This window comes from Delphinus delphis, chromosome 4, assembly GCF_949987515.2.
Source record: "Delphinus delphis chromosome 4, mDelDel1.2, whole genome shotgun sequence".
NCBI classification, from domain to species: domain Eukaryota; kingdom Metazoa; phylum Chordata; class Mammalia; order Artiodactyla; family Delphinidae; genus Delphinus; species Delphinus delphis.
The window spans coordinates 73,132,659-73,154,649 of NC_082686.1; the positions used below are offsets into that span (position 1 = coordinate 73,132,659).

The following is a 21,991-nucleotide window of genomic DNA, read 5'->3' on the forward strand; positions in this document are numbered from 1 at the left end:
ATGTAGATGAGTATGCGGGGCAGGGCTGGGAAGAGTATTCCTACCTAATGACTCCTGTCTTCTTTGTGAAGAGGCAAAATTATCTACAGATCATGGAGGCGTGGGCCACAGCTTGGCTGGCAAAGTTTGGGAATAGCCATTGTGTCAGTGCACCAGGGATGTGGCAACATAAATAATACAAAGACAGTTGAAACGCCTAAGTATGTAGTGTCCAAGTCTTGAACTACTGAATGCAGTGATACAGTCTCAGCCGTGAAAGCCTTCAACTCTTGCCTACCCAGCCCCCTTTAACATACAAATTGGATCACATCACACTCCTCTGCTTAAACTCTTCCAATGGCTCCCATTGCTTTAAGATATAAATTGTCTCCAGTATTGCTCAACAACTAGCGGGGGAGGCATCATGAAGGAAATCTTTGGATTGATCCAGTGCTGGGTGTGTGAAATAGCCAGGGAATGACCTAGGGAGAGGTAGGGGGCATGATAAAAAAAAAAAAAAAAAAAAAAGCTGTTGAAGTAGTGGAGGAAGACCAGACAGGTGGATACCAACAGCCTTAAAGAGAGAGTCCTGGGGTCGGGACTTGGGGTGTGAAGTGAATGTGTGTGAGTGAGACAGCAGGGAACATTGAAGGTTGAGCTTGTGCATGGAATGTTCTGGGTGAGACAAAGTTTAACATGGGAACATGTAAGGACTTTCTGGAGTGACATATTCTGAGCCAAAGAGATAACCTTTCTTCTCTCTGTGTGAATGACACCACCTCCTACCAGTCACCACAACCTGTAACCTGGAGTCATCCTAGGGGTTCAGTCTTCATTGCCTCCCTTACATTCATTTGGCCATCAGAACCTTTTAACTGTATTTCCTAAACATCTTTTTTTTTTTTAAGTATAAATTTATTTATTTATTTATTTTTGGTTGCGTTGGGTCTTCGTTGCTGCGCGCGCGTTTTCTCTAGTTGCGGCGAGCGGGGGCTACTCTTCGTTGCAGTGCGCGGGCTTCTCATTGTGGTGGCTTCTCTTGTTGCAGAGCACGGGCTCTAGGCACGCGGGCTTCAGTACTTGTGGCGCGCGGGCTCTAGAGCACAGGCTCAGTAGTTGTAGCACACGGGCTTGGTTGCTCCGGGGCATGTGGGATCTTCCCTGACCAGGGCTCGAACCCGTGTCCCCTGCATTGGCAGGCGGATTCTTAACCACTGCACTACCAGGGAAGCCCCCTAAACATCTCTTGATTGCGGTTGCCTTGATTGAAAACCTCGAAATTGCCCCCACCCCCTTGTCCCACTGTCCTTTAAAATTCAAATCAGATCTCACTCCCAGGCTTAAATTCTCCCAGTGGCTTCCCACTGCTTTAAGATACAAATTCCTTAGTGTGGCAGACAAGGTCCTTGGTATCTGGTCACCGTTTACCTCTGTGCTTTAGTCACATAGTTCTCTGTGATTAAAGGTCCTTGGAAAGACCTTCCACACCTTCTCTTGGATCTTTTTCAAGATCCCTCATATCTGTGGAGGTATGAGAACCTTATTTCCTTCACTGGGAGAAATGACCATCAGAGTATGAGTAGCCCCCTGTGCCTGCCCCTGGCCCAGAACTAATCACATATTTCCCCCTCTGGTCTGATAGCTCTAGACGGGAGACACTGTTTATTTCACCTGTAAACCTCAGAGCCTACCACAGGGTTTGGCCAGAGTACATGCTCAATGGATATTATTGAATGAAGAAGGAATGAGTGAATGTTGAAATCTCCTTAGCTGAGGGTAGGAATTGGGGTTGGAAGACTGTGAGTGAGAGCCCAAAGTCTTGGATGAAAGTTTACTAGCTGCGTTTTATGGGACCTGGCCATCGACACCTTCTTTTAGGGAAATTTCCTTGTCTAGTAGTCAGCTGTCCTGAATCCTGCATCCTGACACCATTCCTGTACAAATGATTAAGTTGAGTGATCCTGCCCTTCTATCTGCTTGCCAGGGACCTGTGTGACCTGTCACGAAAAGATGAGCTGCGTTAATCGGATTTTCTCCTGGGATCTGGGAATTGGAAAACAGGTTAAAATGATAAGCTCTAGGAGCATAGGTTGAAAGGATACATCAAGAATTGTCAAGAAATATTTAGCAGAAGTTGCAGAGTGGCCCGGATACATTTTTATGACCTGTGCGATGTTTTATAATATTTTGAATGGGTTGCCAACGTTTGAGAATTGGAAGGTTTCACATTGAAATCTGGCTATTTGGTTTCTCTTGTAAAATTCAAAAGTCTGATATGGCAAAAACTGAAGCCAAGTAGAACACAGGGCACCTGCTTTCCCCTTCGCCATGGCCTTCCCCACGCCATATGCTCACACCTGGCCAGCTTCATTCATTTACTTTATCTGCTTGGCCCCTATAGCCATCTGACAACCAACTTGTTGAAGGAACAAGTTAGCAGTGAGGGCTTATATGCAAGCCAGGTTCACAGGGGAACAGAATCCCTAAGAGAGCAAGGAGGAAACTGGTGGGAGTTGGGGAGTAGGTGAGAAAGAGAGAGGATACAGCTGCTAAGAGAGGGAAACCAGTGCCCAGAGATGCCTGAGTTTCTGGGCTTCTCAGTTCTAGTAACTGCTAATGGTTACCTTCATCATAATTCCCTTTTCTTGAGATAATTTGCAATGCAATTAGTCAGGCTAAGGGAGGGGGCTACTAGGAAATTGGTAGATAACAGCAATGAGGCAAGTAAGACAGTGGTTTATTTAGATGATATTAGCCTCAAAGAAGAAATTCTTACATGAAGGTGGAATATAAATTATAAGTTGCTGTCAAGAGTTAGACTCTTGTCGACTATGTATCCTGGTTCAGAAAGATCAGAGAAGGGGCACTGAACAACCTCTGCTCGAGAGGATGTATAGTCAAAAGTATTCTCAGAGAAAATCAGAAGCATTCTGGGAAGGGCTGTGGGTATGCAGGGTTCCAGAGGGTTTGGAGGAAGGAACTAGGAAGTCTGGGGAGAAGAAATTTGGAAGAGATTTAAGTTCTGATCATTTATATCATCTAAGAGTGTAGACTGGGCCTGGTAACTAACTTTCACTGTGTGTTGAAAAGAGAGGTCTGTATTTCAGCAAACAGGGAAGGCTTCCTGAAAGAGGTGGCATCTGAGCTGCGTTTTTTTTTTGTTTTTTTTTTTTGCGGTACGCGGGCCTCTCACTGTTGTGGCCTCTCCCGTTGCGGAGCACAGGCTCCGGACTTGCAGGCTCAGCAGCCATGGCTCAGGGGCCTAGCCGCTCCACGGCATGTGGGATCCTCCCGACCCGGGGCACGAACCCGAGTCCCCTGCATCGGCAGGCGGACTCTCAATCACTGCGCCACCAGGGAAGCCCTGAGCTGCGTTTTAAAGAGATGAAAAGGAAATGCTTCACAGGCAGACAGAGCCACAACTGTAAAGGCTGAATTCTAAAGGGAGAGTGGGCAGTTTGCAGTTAGAGTCTGGATCATGGGGCCTGAGTCACCTAGCAAGTTATTTTTGTGTCTTGGGGCCTTGGTTTCCATTATTATAAGAATAATGATATTGTAATTCTATTCTAAGACTCAATGTTCCTACCCTATCTCACTTTTAATATTTCTCAATTTAAGACGTATCTTACAATTGACACCCCAAAATGCTTGCTTTATCACAGGGCAAAGAAAAATTGTGACAGCGTTATCACTAACTAGGTATACGTAAATTTAGCCATCCACAGAAAGATGTTCATTTGATAATTAGGTTAGTTATTTGCATTGATGGTGCCATGCAGTTGAATTTTAATCTGAATCTCAAAGTGTCATGTTAGGGGTCTTCCAAAAGGTTACATTGTGTTGAGTCATTGAAACAATAAGATATCATATACACAGATTAGTTGTCATGCATACGGAATACAATTAAATGTAGAAATGGCCAACTCTCTAAATTTGACACAGAAGTTACAAATCTAAGAAGAGGTTGTTTTGACTAACTGAAGTGTCTGAGGACACTGAATGTTTAACTGCCAAATAGTTTCTAGTTATTAAGAGAAGCTGTGTAGATTCTAGGGCTATGCAATTCAATTAAAAAAAGAAACCAAGTTTATAAACAAAGAAGAAACATATATAATGCTCGTATATTCTTTGAAATGTCTCAAAAGTATGCTGTTACTTTCTAAAGGTGATGAAGAGATCAAGATATAACCATACGTTATGAAAAACAGCATGCCATCATGCTATACTTAACCAGATGGTCAAAAGGGTTATTATATAAGACTTTAGGCAGTGGAAGTGAGAAGACTTAAACCTAACTTCTGCTTATGGTACTGAAGAAGAAAGTGGTACAATTATGATAATAACCAACATTAACTGAATGATTACTATGTGGCACTGTTGACTTGAGTTCTTATCTGTTCAGCCTCAGGACACTCTGTCAGATCAGTGGTATTATCTTCATTTTGCAGTGAGAAAGCTAGCAGGCAAATCCAGGAAGTTTACCTCCAGAGCCACTATGCTGTTCTAACCCTCCCTGTGCATTTTTACAGGTATGGTTTTTAGGTTGAGTTTAGAAGTATATACGTAAATACAATGTATCCATGGTACTTTTTACTTACATGCCATGAGTCCGTGGCATCTAAGAATCAGAAGTAGGGGATTGTGGGATTATTGTGGGCATCAGAAGATGAGTATCTTACAGTGGCTCCTAGAAAAATCGTGTATCAGAGGGCAGGTGTTGCAAGTTGAGTAAATGAGCCTGCATTTTCAGAATCCTATCATCTTAGAACTGGCAAAGGCTACTGAGAGAAAGGCGTCAGTAAGGAGGAATGTTTTCTGTGGTTTTGAGAACGGTTCCTCCACACAAAACGCCCTGCCTCCCCCATCTGTCTAAATCCTTCTGATCTTTCCATGCCCACCCCAAATGCCAGCTCCTTCTGAAAGTAGTCTCTGGTTATATGAAAATATATATCAATACATGGGAGATACTTCCAAATTATTACGTGATGAAGCCGGTAAGTGAAAGACGGATTTTATCATTAAAGTTACCCTCGCTCCTCTCCTGGCCTCGGTTTCTCTAAACTGAAAGGAAGTGGTGGCTTAGACCATCTCTTCCTTTTATAATCTCTACTCTTTTACCCTTTTCAGATTTCTGCCAAAGCTGCCTTGAAAAGCAACTCTCCTTCCTCAGACCTGCAGGCGGCGGCTCCTCCTTGTTGGCAGCTCAGCAGGGCGGGGCTGGAGAAGCAGGAGAAGAGGCGGGGGCTCCGGGGGAAGCGCGGCGCGCAGCCACGTGACTTCCTTCCCAAGGAGCCTCAGGTGCCGGCCTCCCAGCAACCGGTTCGTCCCGCCTAACGACGCCCGCGCATTCTGGTTGGCCCTCGGGACGTATTTGGCAAGGAGGCTCCCACGGTCGCGCCGCTCATTGGCTTCCGCTACCGTCGCTCAGGCGCGTTGCCCGAGCGCCCGCGGCGGTGCTACCGGAAGCCCCTCCCATTGGCCGTCGTGTTCGTGGCTGGCTGGCTGGGGCTGTCACTCCGGGTCGTTTCCCTGAGGTCGGTCCTCTGCTGGGGGCGGGAGGAAGAGGGGCAGGACTGGGGCCTGAGGAGCCGTCGCTGCCGCCGCTGTCTTCGCGGCTGCTATGACCAGCGGGCGAGGCGCCCTCCGCAGCTCTGCGCAGCGCTAGTCGCGGCCGTGCGCCAGCCGTAGCCGTCTGGGTCCCCAGCGCAGCCGCTCCCGCGGCTCCCTCGGCTCTTCCAGCGCCGCTTGCGAGACGAGGCGGAGGCAGGATGAAGATGACGGTGGATTTCGAAGAGTGTCTGAAGGACTCGCCCCGCTTCAGGTAGCCGACGCGGCCGCCTGGCGCCGGGCCGGCGTCACCCGGAGGTGCCTCCCCCGGCGGTGGGGGCGTGAAAGGCAGACCGCGGAACGCGCGGGAGGCCCCGTAGTCCGCGCCCTCCGACGGGGCAGGCTGCGGATGCCGTCGCTCCCGACCCGGAGAGGGCACGACAGCCCCGACTAGCCCTTCGTGAGGGGCGAGGCTGAGCCAGAGGAGGATGTTGCCTCCTTATCCCCCTTCCTTGCTCTCTGCCCGGGGCGGAGCGCCCGAGAGGCGGGGCGCACCAGCTCCGGGGAACTGGGATGCAGCCGCGTCCCCGAAGACTCGTGCCCTTTGCGGTGCGCGCTCTCGTCCCCTTCCTCTTGCCGCTCGTCCTTTCCCCTTCCTTCCGCTGCTTCTTCGTTTCCACCCCCACCCCAGCCCCTCTTTGAGGGAGCTTGCAGGGCACCCTCCTGCAGTTCACTTAGTTCCTTTTACCCCGAGGGTGAAGGAGTGGGGGGCGAACTGGGATGTTGATTTATGCTGCTGGCGTGTCTCCTGCCTGGGGGGGTCTCCTCGGAAGGCGCTGGCGGTTGATTTTGCACGGGAGTCGGGGATGGGAGTCCTTTGACCAACAGCATTCTGTCCACCTTGGTCCGAGGCTGTAGGCTTTTCTTTACACCTAAGCTCTTTGGAGGGGCACCGCTGTCGAGAGGTACCGGGCTGAGGGGTGAGGACTAGGAGAAACAGTGCATTTCTGTTTTGAGAACGGAAGTAGGAGGGCCCTGAAGATGGCATTTCTGTTCCTCTTCTAGCAGCGTCGGCCCGGGAGTGCCCCCATCACCGTCGGATGCTCCCAGTGGATCTGTCACATAAACTGACGTGGTGGCGCTCCGATTCACATGGGCTGGCCACCTTGCCTTGAGAGAGGCGGCAGTCCTGAGGGTGTCCAGAGCACAGACTCTTTCGGTTTCGGGCATCGTAGGAAACTCTTGAATTGTTTTGGAGAATGGAGTTTTGCTAGGTTGTGTTTTACAGTGCATTTATAGGGCTGTCCTTAGGCCTTAAAAATAAGGCCTTTAGAACTTCCGTTAGATAGTGACATGTCTTGAAAGCGTCCCCTGAGCATTGATGTGTATGTGCCGGCTGATCTCTAGGCCAAGCCTGGGTTGTAAATTCCTGCATCCTCTCTGCCTGGGAACTAACTGTTCTCATCGTTATCACTGTTAATTTCATTTGCCATTTTCTTTTCAGTGAAAAGCAAAGAAACTATTGTAAAACTAAGGAGCTCCTACTTCTAAGAGAATGTCCTTTGATTTTTTTTTTGTTTGTTTTTTGGTGTTAATTTTATTTGGGCTATTGCTTGTAAAAACGTACACCTGATTTGATTGTTGTTGTTGGTATTAGTTTTTAAAACTTACATTGTGCGTGATTTGATGGACTCAGAGGAGATACAAATGGATTGTTTAGGACAGCTTTGCAAGTTAGATTCCAGGACTGTGTGGCAAAGGAAGTAATTTTTAAAGTGTACCTTAAAAAGTTCTACTTTTTTGGTGAAATTGTTGTTAATATTACTGGGTAACGAGGTAATCACGGCACTTTTTACCTAGAGAATGTGGCTTTGTGCTCAGTTTGTTTCACAGTTTAAATTTCATTAAAAAAAAAAAAGTTGAGAGAAGTGATTTGGAAATGCTTCTAATCCCTGGTGTTGGTCACAAACCATGTGCTGTCTTTGTTTTTAAAATAAAAGAATCATTGAATATAAAATAAGAGGAAAAGATACTGATTAAGTCGTATGGAATATTATAGTGAACGTTTGTTAGACTTGAATGTAATTTATATTCTATATTAATTAGGATGTTAGGGATTTTCTAGAGTTGTTTCCGGTATTCCAGTTGCTGTTGGCTGCAAATTGGGAAGACAAACCAAGATTCAGAGAACTCTAATATCTTGTATACATTTGTGAGACTAGATTAAATTTGCAATAGAGGCAAGAATGCCAGGAAATAAAAGTCTCATCATTCACACTTCTAATTTTTACAGTTTTCCTATAATCCCATTACTGTGTAGGCTTCTATAGCATTTGAAAATAATGTTTCAGAAGTCTTTTTATTCACATGCCTTATGTATAAGTGAAACTTTTAAAAGCATTGTGCACTTTATGAGTGATATATTGAAGTGTTTGTATCAAAAGAGAAGATTTGTGGCGGCTGGGCTTGTTTTTTTGAGAGCAAGGCAGCTGTACTATTTATTCCTTGTAGTGTCCTGATCTATTGTGCTGCTTTAAATCTAATTCCTATTTTTATTATCCTTCACAAATGAATCTTGTGGCGTTTAAGTCTGGTATGTGGACATAACTGCCTTGAATGTTGTAGAATTAATGTAAATGGCAGCTCTTGCTGAAGAAAAATTTCATCAGTGTTCAAGCTTCAGACATTAATTTTCCTATTAAATTGGTAAGGAAACAGGAAGACTGGTTGAAATAGCGAGAGAAGGATGTTGCAGTTGCAACATTGTTTTTAGTAATTTGAATAGTCCGTGGTTACTTTTACATTCCTGTGAACATTTTGTTTTGTTTTTAGATTGGAAGGCACATTTCATTGTGTAATTTTGGGTTCCCTTCTTAGTTTTTAAAAAACCAGTCTAAAGGTGAAAATCTTGTTCATTTAAAATCTGTAGGAAAGTGAATGCATCTAAGTGTACATTTCTAAAGTGGGAATTATCCATTTTGACCAACATTTGTTGAAGAAGTTTGAACTTGTTTGGGCCCTAAACTGTAAATTTATAAAATTTTAATAAAAATTGTGCTTTTTCCTTTATATAAACATATGGTTCACTCAGGAAGTGAAATTTTGTTTGAAACAAAAAGTTGAATTAGTGCTTTTTTTTTTTTTTTTTTTTACAGTCCAGGTCTTTTATTTTCTTTACACCCATCGTGCCATGAATTCATAGGGAATGGGCTCCAACAGTTCAGGCTTCTTTCCGTTGGTTCTCACGAAGTGTGCTTCTCTGGGTGGAGCAGTCTGGCGCTTCAGTTGAACCCAATTACCTTTCTCTTTGGCGTCCTTCTTTTTCTGATTATTTTCCTTCACCCGTTTCAGGAAGCTATCTCGGCTCTTAGAATGCTTAATATGCTCGACACGCACATTAATTCTCTTGGCGAGAATCTTGCCCTTAACTTGTTTACAATGATGCCAACAGCATGCTGGGTAACATTGTAGACTCTCCCAGTTTTGCCATGGTAATATTTGTGGGGCATTCCTTTTTGAACAGTGCCCATTCCCTTGATATCTACAATATCACCTTTCTTGTAGATTCGCATGTATGTGGCCAAAGGAACAACTCCATGTTTTCTAAAAGGCCTAGAGAACATGTAGTGGGTGCCCCTCCTCTTTCCCTTTGTGTTGGTCATTTTGGCGAATTACTGGAAGATGGCGGTTCCGCTAGTGCTTTTTTATTTTTATTTTTTTTGCGGTACGCGGGCCTCTCACTGTTGTGGCCTCTCCCGTTGCGGAGCACAGGCTCCGGACGCGCAGGCTCAGTGGCCATGGCTCACGGGCCCAGCTGCTCCGCGGCATGTGGGATCTTCCCGGACTGGGACACGAACGCGTGTCCCCTGCATCGGCAGGCGGACTCTCAACCACTGCGCCACCAGGGAAGCCCCTGCTAGTGCTTTTTTTTTTTTTTTTTTTTAATTATTTATATTTTGGCTGCTTTGGGTCTTAGTTGTGGCACGCGGGACCTTTTGTTGTGGCGTGCAGGCTCTTCCTTGCGGTGCACCAACTTCTCTCTAGTTGTGGCGTGCGGGTTTTCTCTCTCTAGCTGTGGCACGTGGGCTCCAGGGCTCGTGTGCTCTGTAGCTGTGGGGCGTGGGTTCCCGAGCGCGTGGGCTCTGTAGTTTGCAGCACGCGGGCTCTCTCGTTGAGGCACGCGAGCTCAGCAGTTGGCGGGCTTAGTTGTCCCGGGGCGTGTGGGATGGAACCGGAGTTCCCTGCCTTGGAAGGCAGATTCTGTACCACTGGACCACCAGGGAGGTCCCAAGTGCTTTTTGACTTGTGGAAGATTTTTGCTCTAATTCATTCCTCAGATATAAAAATATTGAGTCTTTATCTGGTACATTTATTTTTTATCCTTAACAATGTTTATTTTGCACTGATCTGAAGGTTTTTTGTTTGATTCTATTTCAGATATCCTTGTTCAGCAACTTAGGATAAAAATCTTAAAAAGATGTTTTAGGGTGAAAGATTTTAATGGTTGAAAGACATTGGAATAAATAAATAAATGCACACATAAGTGTGTGCACGTGCACACACATACATATAATGTTTTGCTCTTAAGCTGGTGCCAATCCTGGCTGGTTTGCCTCTTTACCTTCCATATTTAGAACCGGTATACACTCTTAACAATTGGTACTTTATATACATGGAAATACAGTGGGCAAGAGATGAAGCAAAATGTGTTTTTATTTCAGAAGTGGTAGAATGGCATTATAAAGTATCAATAGTTTTATCATGAACCAAAATACAGGAACCCAGCTACTCCTCATTGCAGCTTCTAATTCCTCATTTAATGTAGTACCAGCATAAGTTGAAATAAGGAAGAACAAGCTTTTATAACATACCAGGCCTTATACTAGATGCTTTTATAGCTACCATCTCTTTTAATACTAAAATATATTACGATGTAGGAATTACTATCTTTGTTTTTAAAATGTTTAAAAATTACCAAACTGGATATTTTGAGAAGTTAAACTGACTTTTTTTTTTAAAATTTTATTTATTTTATTTTTGGCTGCGTTGGATCTTTGTTGCTGTGTACGGGCTTTCTACGGTTGCGGAGAGTGGGGGCTACTCTTCGTTGCAGTGTGCGGGCTTCTCATTGTGATAGCTTCTCTTGTTGCGGAGCACGGGCTCTAGGCACGCAGGGTCAGTAGTTGTGGCACGTGGGCTTAGTTGCTCTGCGGCATGTGGGATCTTGCCAGACCAGGGCTTGAACCCGTGTCCCCTGCATTGGCAGGCGGATTCTTAACCACTGCGCCACCAGGGAAGCCCAAACTGACTTCTTAATGGTGGACTTTCAAGTGGTGGACTTGGAAGTGAATTCACTCTTTTACTCCATCTCTTGAGCCACAGGCTTTATTGCATTAATTAAATTTGCATTAAGTGTGTGTATGGTGTCTTTTATAATACAGAAGTTTAAAAATTGGCATTCGTGTATTCCCTAGAAAAGTGTTCCCATTTCCATTATTATAGGATATTTTCTATTTTTAGCAATTTTTAGTTTCATGTAATGCAGCTGGATTTAGTTTTGAGTGTGGGAGATAATCCTATTTTATTTTCTTCCTAATGGAAGCCCTTGTCCTAATACCTTTTATTGAATAATCCATCCTTTCCCCATTGATTTAAAATTATACACATACGTGCATATACATATATGTATACGAACATGGGTCTTTTTCTGGATTCTGCTCTTTTCTACCAATGTAATTTTTTGTTCTCTTGCAAATATTGTTAATATATTAGTTGTAAAATTTTATAGTCTGTTATGATATCCAGTGGGACAAGTTTTCCTTTGTTACTGTTTTTTCCAAAAATTTAATGGCTGTTCTTGAATATTTTGTCTATATAATAGCTTCTTCAATTCCAGAAGAGGTTACGTCTTTCTATGTATTTTGGCCTTATTTATTTAAAACTTTTTATTATGTAAAATTTCAATGATGATCCAACTACATGCTGTTTATTAGAGAAATACTTTAGATTCAAAGATACAAATAGATTGAAAGTAAAAGGATAGAAAAAGATAAACAGTGCAAGCAGTACCCAAAAGAGAGCTGGAATGGCTATACTAATATCAGATAAAATAGACTTTATGACAAAAATTACTAAAGATAAAGGACGTTTTTTAATGATAAAAGAGTCAATCCATCAGGAAGACATATACTTATAAACATATGCACTTAGTATAGCCTCAAAATACATGAGGCAAAAATTGACAGAATTGAAGGGAGAAATAGAAAATCCAACAATAATAGAGACGTAAATACTTTCAATAATGGGTAGAACAACTAGCCAGATGGTCAACAAGGAAATAGAAGATGTGAATAACACTATAAACCAAAAAAAGATTTAATAGATATCTATAGAACACTTCATGCAGCAGTAGCAGAATTCATATTTTTCTCCAGTTCACATGAATACATTTTCTAGCATGGACTGTATATTAAGGCATTAAACAAGCTTCAGTAAATTCAGAAGGATTGAAATCATGAAAAATATGTTCTTTGGCCACAATGGAATGAAATTACAAGTCAGTAACAGAAGGAAATCTGAAAAATTTATAAATAGTTGAAAATTAAGCAACACATTCCTAAATAACTAGTGGATCAAAGAGGAAATCACAAGGAAATAAGGAAATACTTTCAGACAAATGGAAACAAAAATACAACATACTAAACTTATGGGATGCAGCTAAAGCAGTGCTTAGAGTGAAATTTATACCTACAAACACCTATATTAAAAAGAAGAAAGATCTCAAATCAGTGATCTAACCTTCCATCTTAAGAAACTACAAAAAGAATAGCAAACTAATGTCAAAGCAGGGAAAGGGAGGAAATAAAAAAGACTAGAGCAGCAATAAATGAAAATGGAGACTAGTACAACAACTAGAGAAAATCAGTGAAACCAGAAGTTGGTTATTCATAAGGATCAACAAAGCTGACAAGCCTTTAGCTAGACAAAGGAAAAAAAAGGAGAAGACTCAAATTTCTAGATTCAGGACAGAAAGAGGGGACATCATTGCTGTCTTACAAAAATAAGAGGGATTATGAGAGAATACTATGAAGAATACTCAGACAATAAATTAGTTAAGCTAGATGAAATGGATATATTCCTAGAAAGACACAAATTACTGAAAATGGCTCAAGAAGAAATAGAAAATTTGAATAGACATGAGATTGAATTAGCAATCAAAAAGCTTCCTGAAAAGAAAAGCCCAGGGACTTCTCTGGTGGCGGAGTGGTTAAGAATCCGCTTGCCAGTGCAGGGGACACGGTTTCGATCCCTAGTCTGGGAAGATTCCACATGCCGCGGAGCAACTAAGCCCATGTGCTACAACTACTGAGCCTGTGTTCTAGAGCGCACGTGCTGCAAATACTGAAGCCTGCATGTCTAGAGCCTGTGCTCCGCAACAAGAGAAGCCACCGCAGTGAGAAGCCCATGCACTGCAACCAGGAGTAGCCCCTGCTTGCCACAACTAGAAAAAGCCCACGCGCAGCAAGAAGACCCAATGCTGCCCAAAAGAAAAAATAAAAGAAAACCCCAGGCCAAAATGGCTTCACTGATGAATTCTATCAAATATTTAAAGATGAATTAACAACAGTCCTTCATAAACTCTTCGAAGAAACAGTAGGAACGAAGTGTCGCTTCCCAACTGATTTATGGGGCCAGTATCACCCTGCTACCAAAGCCAAAGATATTACAAGAAAATTACATACCAATATCTGTTATGAATACAGGTATTAAAATCCTCAACAGAATATTAGCAAACCAAATATAGCAATATATAGAAAGGATTGTACACCATGACCAAGTGTGATTTATCCCAGGAGTACAAAAATCAATCAATGTAGTAAACTGTATTAATAGAACAAATGATGCAAACCACATAATCATCTTGATACAGAGAGAGCATTTGACTAAATCCAGCTCACTTTCATGATGAAAATACTCAGTAGTGATGAACTGGGTGATTGGGATTGACATGTATACACTGATGTGTATAAAATTGATGACTAATAAGAACCTGCTGTATAAAAAAATAAATAAAATTCAAAGATTAGAAAAAAGAAAATACTCAATAAACTAGGAATAGAAAAATTCCTCAACCTGATAAAGGACATGTATAAAACACTCTCAGCTAACATCATACTTAATGGTGAAAGACAAAGTTTTTCTCTAAGATCAAGAGAAAGTCTGTTCTTCCCACTTCTGTTTAGCAGTGTAGTGGAGGTTGTAGCCAGAGCAATTAGGCAAGAAAGAAAAATAAAGGCATACATATAAGAAAAGAAGTAGTAAATCCATCTCTACTTTTAGATTATATACAGTTGTCTCTTGGTATCCATGGGGATTGGTTCCAGGACCCCCGTGGACATCAAAATATGTGAATACTTGGGCTTCCCTGGTGGTGCAGTGGTTGAGAGTCCGCCTGCCGATGCAGGGGACGTGGATTCGTGCCCCAGTCCGGGAGGATCCAACATGCCGCGGAGCGGCTGGGCCTGTGAGCCATGGCCACTGGGCCCATGCGTCCGGGGCCTGTGCTCCGCAACTGGAGAGGCTACAACAGTGAGAGGCCCGCGTACTGCAAAAAAAAAAAGAAGAAAAAAGTGAATACTCAAGTTCCTTGCATAAAATGGTGTAGTATAGTCAACCCTCTTTATCTGCAGGTTCTGCATCCAAGGATATGGAGGGCTGACTGTATCTAGTACATAGAAAATCTTAAGGAATGCACAAAAGTCAGAACTAATAAGTTCAACAAGGCCGTAGGATACAAGATCATTGTCAGAATAAACCACAGTTTATTTATGCATTCACTTACCAGAGGACATCTTGGTTGCTTCCAGGTTTTGGCAGTTATGAATAAAGCTGCTATATACATTTGTATGCAAATTTTTGTGTGGACATAAGTTTTCCACTCATTTGGGTAAGTACCAAGGAGCACAATTGCTGGGTTGTATGGTAAGTATTGCCAGAGTATATTTAGTTTTATAAGAAACCCCCAAACTGTCTTCCAAAGTGGCTGTGCCAGTTGCATTCTCAAGAGCAATGAATGAGAGTTCCTGTTGCTCCACCTTCTCACCAGCATTTGGTGTTGTCAGTATTCTCGAATTTAGCCACTCTTGTAGGTGTGTAGTGGTATCTCGTTTTAATTTGCATTTCTCTGATCACGTATGATGTGAGCTTATTTGCCATCATGTGCTTATTTGCCATCTGTATATCTTCTTTGTTAAGGTGTCTTTTAAGGTCTTTGGCCCATTTTTTAATTGGGTTGTTCGTTTTCTTATTGGTTTTTAAGAGTTCTTTGTATATTTGGAAGAACAGTCCTATATTAGATATGTGTTTTGGAATTTTTTTTTCCCAGTCTGTGGTTTGTCTTCATTTTCTTGATTCTCTTTATTTTTGATATGGAAATTCCCTCTGTCCTTCATATATTGGGTTTACTGTTCTTGATTTTCATGTTGTTGCTTTGTCTATTTACTTATTTTTGCAGTGCGCAGTTGCCACTACCCTCCCTTGAAAAGGTGCATTTTTTTTTTTCCTTTTAGACTTTAGCTGTTTGGAAATGTTTGTAGGTTTGTAGATTGAAACGATTTTCTCTCAGAATTTGCAGGCATTGTTCTATTTTCTTCAGGTTTTCAGTGTTGTTGTTGACATGTGATGCTGTTTTTATTTCCTGATTCATTTTTTGTCCCTGAAGTTTTTTTAGATTTTTTCTTTACTGCTGGTATTCTGAAATTTCATGATGATGTGCCTTTGGGTGGGTCTTTTTAATTTATTGTCTTGGACATGTACTTTCAATCTGAAAACTCATGTGTTTTAGTTCTGAGGAATCTTATTATTTCTTTGGTAGTTTCTTTTCCTCTTTTTTAACCTGTTATTTTTATATTCATATTTTGAATGAATCCTCTAATTTTCTTTTTTCTCCCTTTTTCTATTTCTTTGTCTTTTTGTTCTACTTTCTGGATGATATATCCAAATTATTTACTAATCCTAGTTTTCAAGAATTCTTTCTTACTGTGAATATTCCTTTTTAATGTCAACCCATTCTTCAAGAGCTTTCCTTGTATGTCTGAAGAAATTAGTCATAGTCAACAATTTTTTTTCCTCTCTGAATTACCTTTCCTCTAAGGTTTTTGTTTGTTTGTTTGTTGTTTGTTTTGGTCTCCTTTTAGAAGTTTTCCTTAATGTGTTTCTGTTGACCCTTGGCTCTCTGTTTACATCAAAGAATGAGGCACTTAAAAAGTTATTGGAAGTGTGGTATATTTTGTTACAGCTTGTTGACTGGTGAGTTTCTCTACAGGGCAGTATTTTCATTGGGACCACTCCCAAATGTCAGTATCTTTAGGTCTTTTCTTATTTATCTGACATGTCCTTAAAGAGCCATCTTCTGCCTGGTAGGTAGAGCATAAGTGCTGAATTTCAGGGAACTGAGCTAGGGAAGGGGTTGGAGAAGGGCTGTGGGGTAGAGACTTCTTACTGGAGTTTCTCTCTCATAGGGAATTTTTAACTGAGTTTTAATCAATACTTTTGATTTAATTATGTAAACCTTTACAGAAAATAAAGCTCCCATCTTTTGTCAGGGTCAGGGAGGGGTAGTCATATCAGGTTGGAGGAGTGGAATGAGGATCTGAAGAGTTTGGTTGCTCCTTATGAGTATAAGATTTCAACTAATCCTGTTTTCACCCTCCCACCTCCTCCCACCTCCATCCCGGTATTTTGAGACATATGACATCTTCATGCCTCTAACCATTAGGGGATTCTGTATTGTGGATCTTCTTGCTTGACATTGGCTTCACAAGTGTACTTTGAAGACTTAGGTTTTGGCATTTTCTGGTCTGAGTTACTGTTGTTTTATTTGCCTTTCAGATTCCAGAATTGTGTTGCTACTGTTATTGCTTCTGTTCTTTGTCCTGTGTATTAACCCACCTTACTTTTCTGTCATTTTAATTGGATTTTTTTTTTTTTTTTTTTTGCGGGCCTCTCATTGTTGTGGCCTCTCCCGTTGCGGAGCGCAGGCTCAGTGGCCATGGCTCATGGGCCCAGCCGCTCCGCGGCATGTGGGATCTTCCCGGACCGGGGCACGAACCTGTGTCCCCTGCATCGGCAGGTGGACTCTCAATCACTGCACCACCAGAGAAGCCCTTAATTGGATTTTTTGAGAAAATGGAGATAAATGGATGTATTTGATCTGCTGTTGGTATGCAAAGCATAATTGCTACTGGAGAACACTCTCTTAGGGTAGTGAATGTGGACCAAGTATGTGAGCTCTGGAGGTTGATTACCTGTTTGACTGCTTTTTCACTTACTCGTTGTGAGATCTTGGGTAGGTTTCTTACTTTTACCTAGGCTCAGTGAGAACAGTACAGCATTACTGAGAATTCAAAATGCTTTTCACCGAAGTAGGTGGGGAGTACCCACTTAATAATGCTAATTTCCCTTCCTCTTTCTCTTGTATCCTTGAAGAGAAGCTTGGATGATTTAGTTAAGGATGCAGGCATTCCCACGTGGAAATAATAAGCTATCGGTTGGAAGCATCTAGAATGCATGAAGGATTAGGCATGTTACTTGTAAATATGAAAATCATCTGTGTTGTGGATGATGAAACAATAAAAGTAGATGGACAGACTTCACTTTGTAGGAGAGCAGTGAAGGTCTTTAAAAAGGGCCATATGTAGATTTTATGTGTAGAGTATTTAAGAAGGAAGAGTGAGCAAGAGAAGAATAGGAGGAGAAAAAACAACTGAGGACACAGTGCCTTAAGGATTTAAATCCTGAATGATGACAGAACAAAGGATAAGTGAACTGAGAGGTTGTAGAAGAAAACTACTATGAAGAAATGTACGTGTTTACTCGAGAGTACATGAAATCTGTTTCCATTGAATTGTATCTAGGATTTGGAGGTTAGACAGATGAGAAGCAATGCAAGTTAAACCTCTATAAAGATCCGGGTAAATGAGTACATGAAGAAATTCTCATAGAAGGAATTAACTTGATTGTAATCTTGTAGTACTTTGTACCTGAAATACGTCAGGATTCTTTATTGAAATATAATCAGTTTTTCTGTTTAAAATTTTTATATTTTCTGTGATGCCACAGACATACTCAAATTTAAATATAAATTTTTCACTGCTTAAAAAGTTATAGTTCAGTGCTGAAGTGTAAAAAAAATGGTAAAATAGTTTAACCAAAGGCAGGCAATGGAGAATGGGCATTACTGTTGCAGGAAGGGGGACCCCTTCCAGGGCACGAGAGTGGGCTCTTGTCTAACACTCGGAAATGAATTGTCCGAGGAGACACATATGCTGACATAAAGCAAGAGACTTTATTGGGAAGGGGCATCCGGGTGGAGAGCAGGAGGGTAAGGGAACCCAGGAGGACTGCTCTGCCACGTGGCTTGCAGTCTCTGGTTTTACGGTGATGGGATTAGTTTCTGGGTTGTCTCTGGCCAATCATTCTGACTCAGGGTCCTTCCTGGTGGTGCATGCATCGCTCAGCCAAGATGGATTACAGCGAGGAGGATTCTGGGAGGCTGGCAGGGCATATGGACTGGCATCACCTTTTGACCTTTACTGAATTCTTCTGGTTGGTGGTGGCTTGTTAGTTCCATGTTCCTTACCAGGACCTCCTGTCGCAAGATAGCTCATTGGTGCCTGGCCAGGGTGGGCAGTTTTAGTCAGTGGTTCCCCTAACACTAGGACAATTAATATCAAGGATTTAACTTCGTATGTATTCTAGAGTCACTTTTAGACAAAGATGTGAGCAAGTGTGTATACTTTTAAAGTTGACTCATATAAAATTAAAGTTGATGGGACTAATTTTAGTTTTTTAGTTCTAGCCAGAAGTGTGTGTGTTTTTTTTTTTTTGGCTGCACCTTGGGGCTTGTGGGATCTTAGTTCCCCGACCAGGGATTGAACCCAGACCCTTGGCAGTGAAAGAGCGGAGTCCTAACCACGGTACCGCCAGGGAATTCCCCATGTTCATTTTTAAATAAACAAAACTTTTCCTTTTTTAAAAAATAGTTTTTAACTTGGAGATAATGTTTTACTTTGATTTTCAATTTTCTGTTCAAAGGGAGGCTTTATAGTAAGTTAAAAATCCATTTCTATGAATTTTCAAATGAAAGTATTTAAACTAATATAATAATAAAGAGACTAGATTTTATTGGTTATGGTCAGGTAATAGTTTTATATGAATAAAATGAATTAAGATACTTCCTAGCATACTTATCATTTAATTTGAAGACCTCTTTTGGCATTTCTTTCAGGTTTTATGGGCTGGCTAAGAGCCACCTCTGTTTGTCTGAAAAAGCCTTTGTTTTTCTTTGATGTTAGAAGGCTATTTTCCCAAAGCATAGAATAGTAGGTTGGCTTTTTTCTTAAAGCACAATGTCATTTCATTGTCTTTTGTTTATGTTTTTTATGTTTTTATCATTTATGTTACAAGTTTGTCTTATTGTTGCTCTTTGGAGCATAATGTGTCTGTTTTCCTCTGGCTGCTTTTAAGAGTTTTTTCTTTGACTGGTTTTCAAGCAGTTTTACCATGATGTGTAGGTGTGGTTTCTTTCATATTCATCCTGCTTGGGGCTTGTAGGGTTTCTTCAATACATGGGGTTTGTAGAGAATCTTTCATCCATTTGTAAAATTCCTGGCTATTATCTCTCCAAATGTTGCCTCTGCTTCACTTCTTCTCTTCTTCTGGGACTCAATTCCACATATGTTAGAATTTTTTTGCTGTGTCTTACATGTCTCTTGTTCTTTTTTGAAATATTCTTCATAGAGAAATAGGATATTTTTATTCATCTGTATTCCCTCATCTTCTGCTGTGTATGAACTGCTGTTAAACCTGTCTGTGGAGTTTTCAGTTGTATCTTTTCACTTTTGGAAACTTCATTTGATTTTCTCTTTTATAGATTCTTACTCTTCGGTGAAAATCACTAACTTTTCATCTGTTTCTTGCAGGTTTTTCTCTAGGTTCATGAATATATTAATTATTGGCACTTTTAAGTCACTAATAAAACCAATATCTAGGTCATCTGTCGGTCTATTTCTATTTGTTTTGTGTTTTCTTTTTGTTGTTATTTAGTTCTTTCTTTTGGTGGGCCCAGTTTTTAACTTCAGGCTATACATCGTATTTGAAAAACAGTAGATGCTCTGGATGATATTATCTTCCTCCAGAGAGGGTGAATTCTTTCCTTTGTTAGGTAGACAGTGTGACCAATGATCATCCTAGTCCAGTCACTGAATAAGCTTTGTCAGTTTCCTATTGCTGCTTTAACAAATTATCCCAAATTTAGTGGCTTAAAACAACACAAATTTATTATTTTACAGTTCTGAGGGTCAGAGTTTCGATACAGGTCTCATTTAGCTAAAATCAAGGTGTTGGCAGGACTGCATTTCTTTCTAGAAGGTCTAGGGAATAATCTTTATTTTATTTATTTATTTTTAAAAATTTATTTATTTATTTATTTTTGGCTGTGTTGGGTCTTTGTTGCTGCACACGGGCTTTCTCTAGTTGCAGTGAGCGGGGGCCATTCTTCGTTGCAGTGTGCCGGCTTCTCATTGTGGTGGCTTCTCTTGTTGCGGAGCATGGGCTCTAGGTGCGCGGGCTTCAGTGGTTGTGGCACGTGGGCTCAGTAGTTGTGGCTGCGGCTCTAGAGCACAGGCTTAGTAGTTGTGGCTTCCGCGCTTAGTTGCTCCACGGCATGTGGGATATTCCCGGATTAGGGCTTGAACCCGTGTCCCCTGCATTGGCAGGCAGATTCTTAACCACTGTGCCACCAGGGAAGTCCCAGAATCTTCATTTTTTGACTTTTCTAGTTTCAAAGGGCTGCCCATATTTCTTGATTCATGGCCCCCTTCTATCTTCAAAGCCAGTAATGACTGTGACACTCTCTGTCTCCCTCTTTCCCTTATAATGACTCTGTGGTAACATTGGACTTACCCAGATAATTCCAGGATAATTTCCTCATCTCAAGGTCAGATGATTATCAACCTTAATTCTTTCTGCTGCTTTAATTCACCCAAACAGTGTAACCTAACATCTTCACAGGTTCTGGGGATTAGGATGTTGGCATCATTGGGAGGCCATTATTCTGTCTACCACATTCCACCCTCTGACTCCTAAAGTCTCACCTCTGTCTCACATGCAGAGTTTATTAACCTCATTGCAACTTAAGTCTCATCTCATCTGGGTTGAAATTTTGCCAAAAGTCTCATTTGTGTTTGTTAGTTTACACGTTACCATCTTAAAATCACAGTGCAAAGTTTTGGTAGCTGTGCTATTTTTTTTTTTTTTTTTTTTTTTTGCGGTACGCGGACCTCTCACTGTTGTGGCCTCTCCCGTTGCGGAACCCAGACTCTGGACGCGCAGGCTCAGTGGCCATGGCTCATGGGCCCAGCCACTCCGCGGCATGTGGGATCTTCCCAGACCGGGGCATGAACCCGCATCCCCTGCATCAGCAGGCGGGCTCTCAACCACTGCGCCACCAGGGAAGCCTCAGCTGTGCTATTTTTTATTTAGTAGTATGTTATAAATTTTCACTGTTGCTAGGAAGGTTTTATGATTTAAAGAAAATGGTTGTATTATATGTTCTATCAAGATGTTATAGCATAACACTTACTGCTTATTCCTATTTTCAAAGTGATGATTCCCCCACTTTTCTGGATTATAGATAATATGATAACTAATAATTTCATGTTACTTTTTTGAGGGTAGACAAATTATCTTGTACAGTTTCCCACATTCTGAAATTGTCTGGTTGTTCCCTCTGGATAGACTCAGTTTAAACAATTTTGACAAGAATACTTGTGAGTGGTGATGTTTCATTTCCATCAGGAGGCCCATGATAGTTGGTCATCTTCCGGTTGATCTCTGGTACCATGGATTGGGAACTAGGGGGAAGAGAGGCTTCTGAATCAAAAGCCTTGAAATGGGAAGGAGCATGATCTTCAAGGAACTAAAAGAGACCAGTGTGGACTGGAGCAAGTGAGCAAGAGGAACAGTGGTAGGAGATGAGAGAGAGAAACAGGGATCATATCATGTTAGGCCTTGTAAGTCATCCATTGTAAGAAGTTTGGATTTTATGATTAGTGCAATAGGAAGCCATTAGAAAGCAGTGGTGAGAGATGATAAGGATTATATTTTTAAAATATTTTGAGTACTGTTCGGAAAATGGGTAGTAGAGGGGCAAGGGTGAATTTGGGGAGAACAGTTAACTAGTTTCCTGCAATGGCTTCCTTATCAGGCTAGGCCAGGCAAGAGATGACTCGGGGAGATAGTAGAGATAATTTTTGTGGTAGAATCAAACAGAATTGCTGTTGAATTGCTCGTCAGGAACAAGAATAAAAAATGACATTTTTACCTTTAGCAACTGGGCGGATAGAGGTATTGTTTGCTGCTAAGGGGAAGGCAAGGGAAGAACAGGTTTTGGGTAAAAAATAAA

General features: G+C 41.6%; 1 protein-coding gene and 1 pseudogene across 2 annotated transcripts in view; one reads left to right on the forward strand and one right to left on the reverse strand.

The window, feature by feature from the left end:
• The first annotated feature begins 5,395 nt into the window (after nt 1-5,395).
• The window catches only part of ACAP2 (ArfGAP with coiled-coil, ankyrin repeat and PH domains 2), a 164,196-nt gene continuing 147,600 nt past the window's right edge, over nt 5,396-21,991 (forward strand). For both annotated transcript variants that reach the window (XM_060010911.1, XM_060010912.1), the window contains exon 1: nt 5,396-5,800. In XM_060010911.1, the coding sequence (XP_059866894.1) occupies nt 5,748-5,800 (53 nt within the window). In that variant the 5' untranslated portion in view covers nt 5,396-5,747. The remainder of the gene's footprint in view (nt 5,801-21,991) is intronic.
• Nucleotides 8,672-9,353, reverse strand: LOC132424129 (large ribosomal subunit protein eL21-like; annotated as a pseudogene).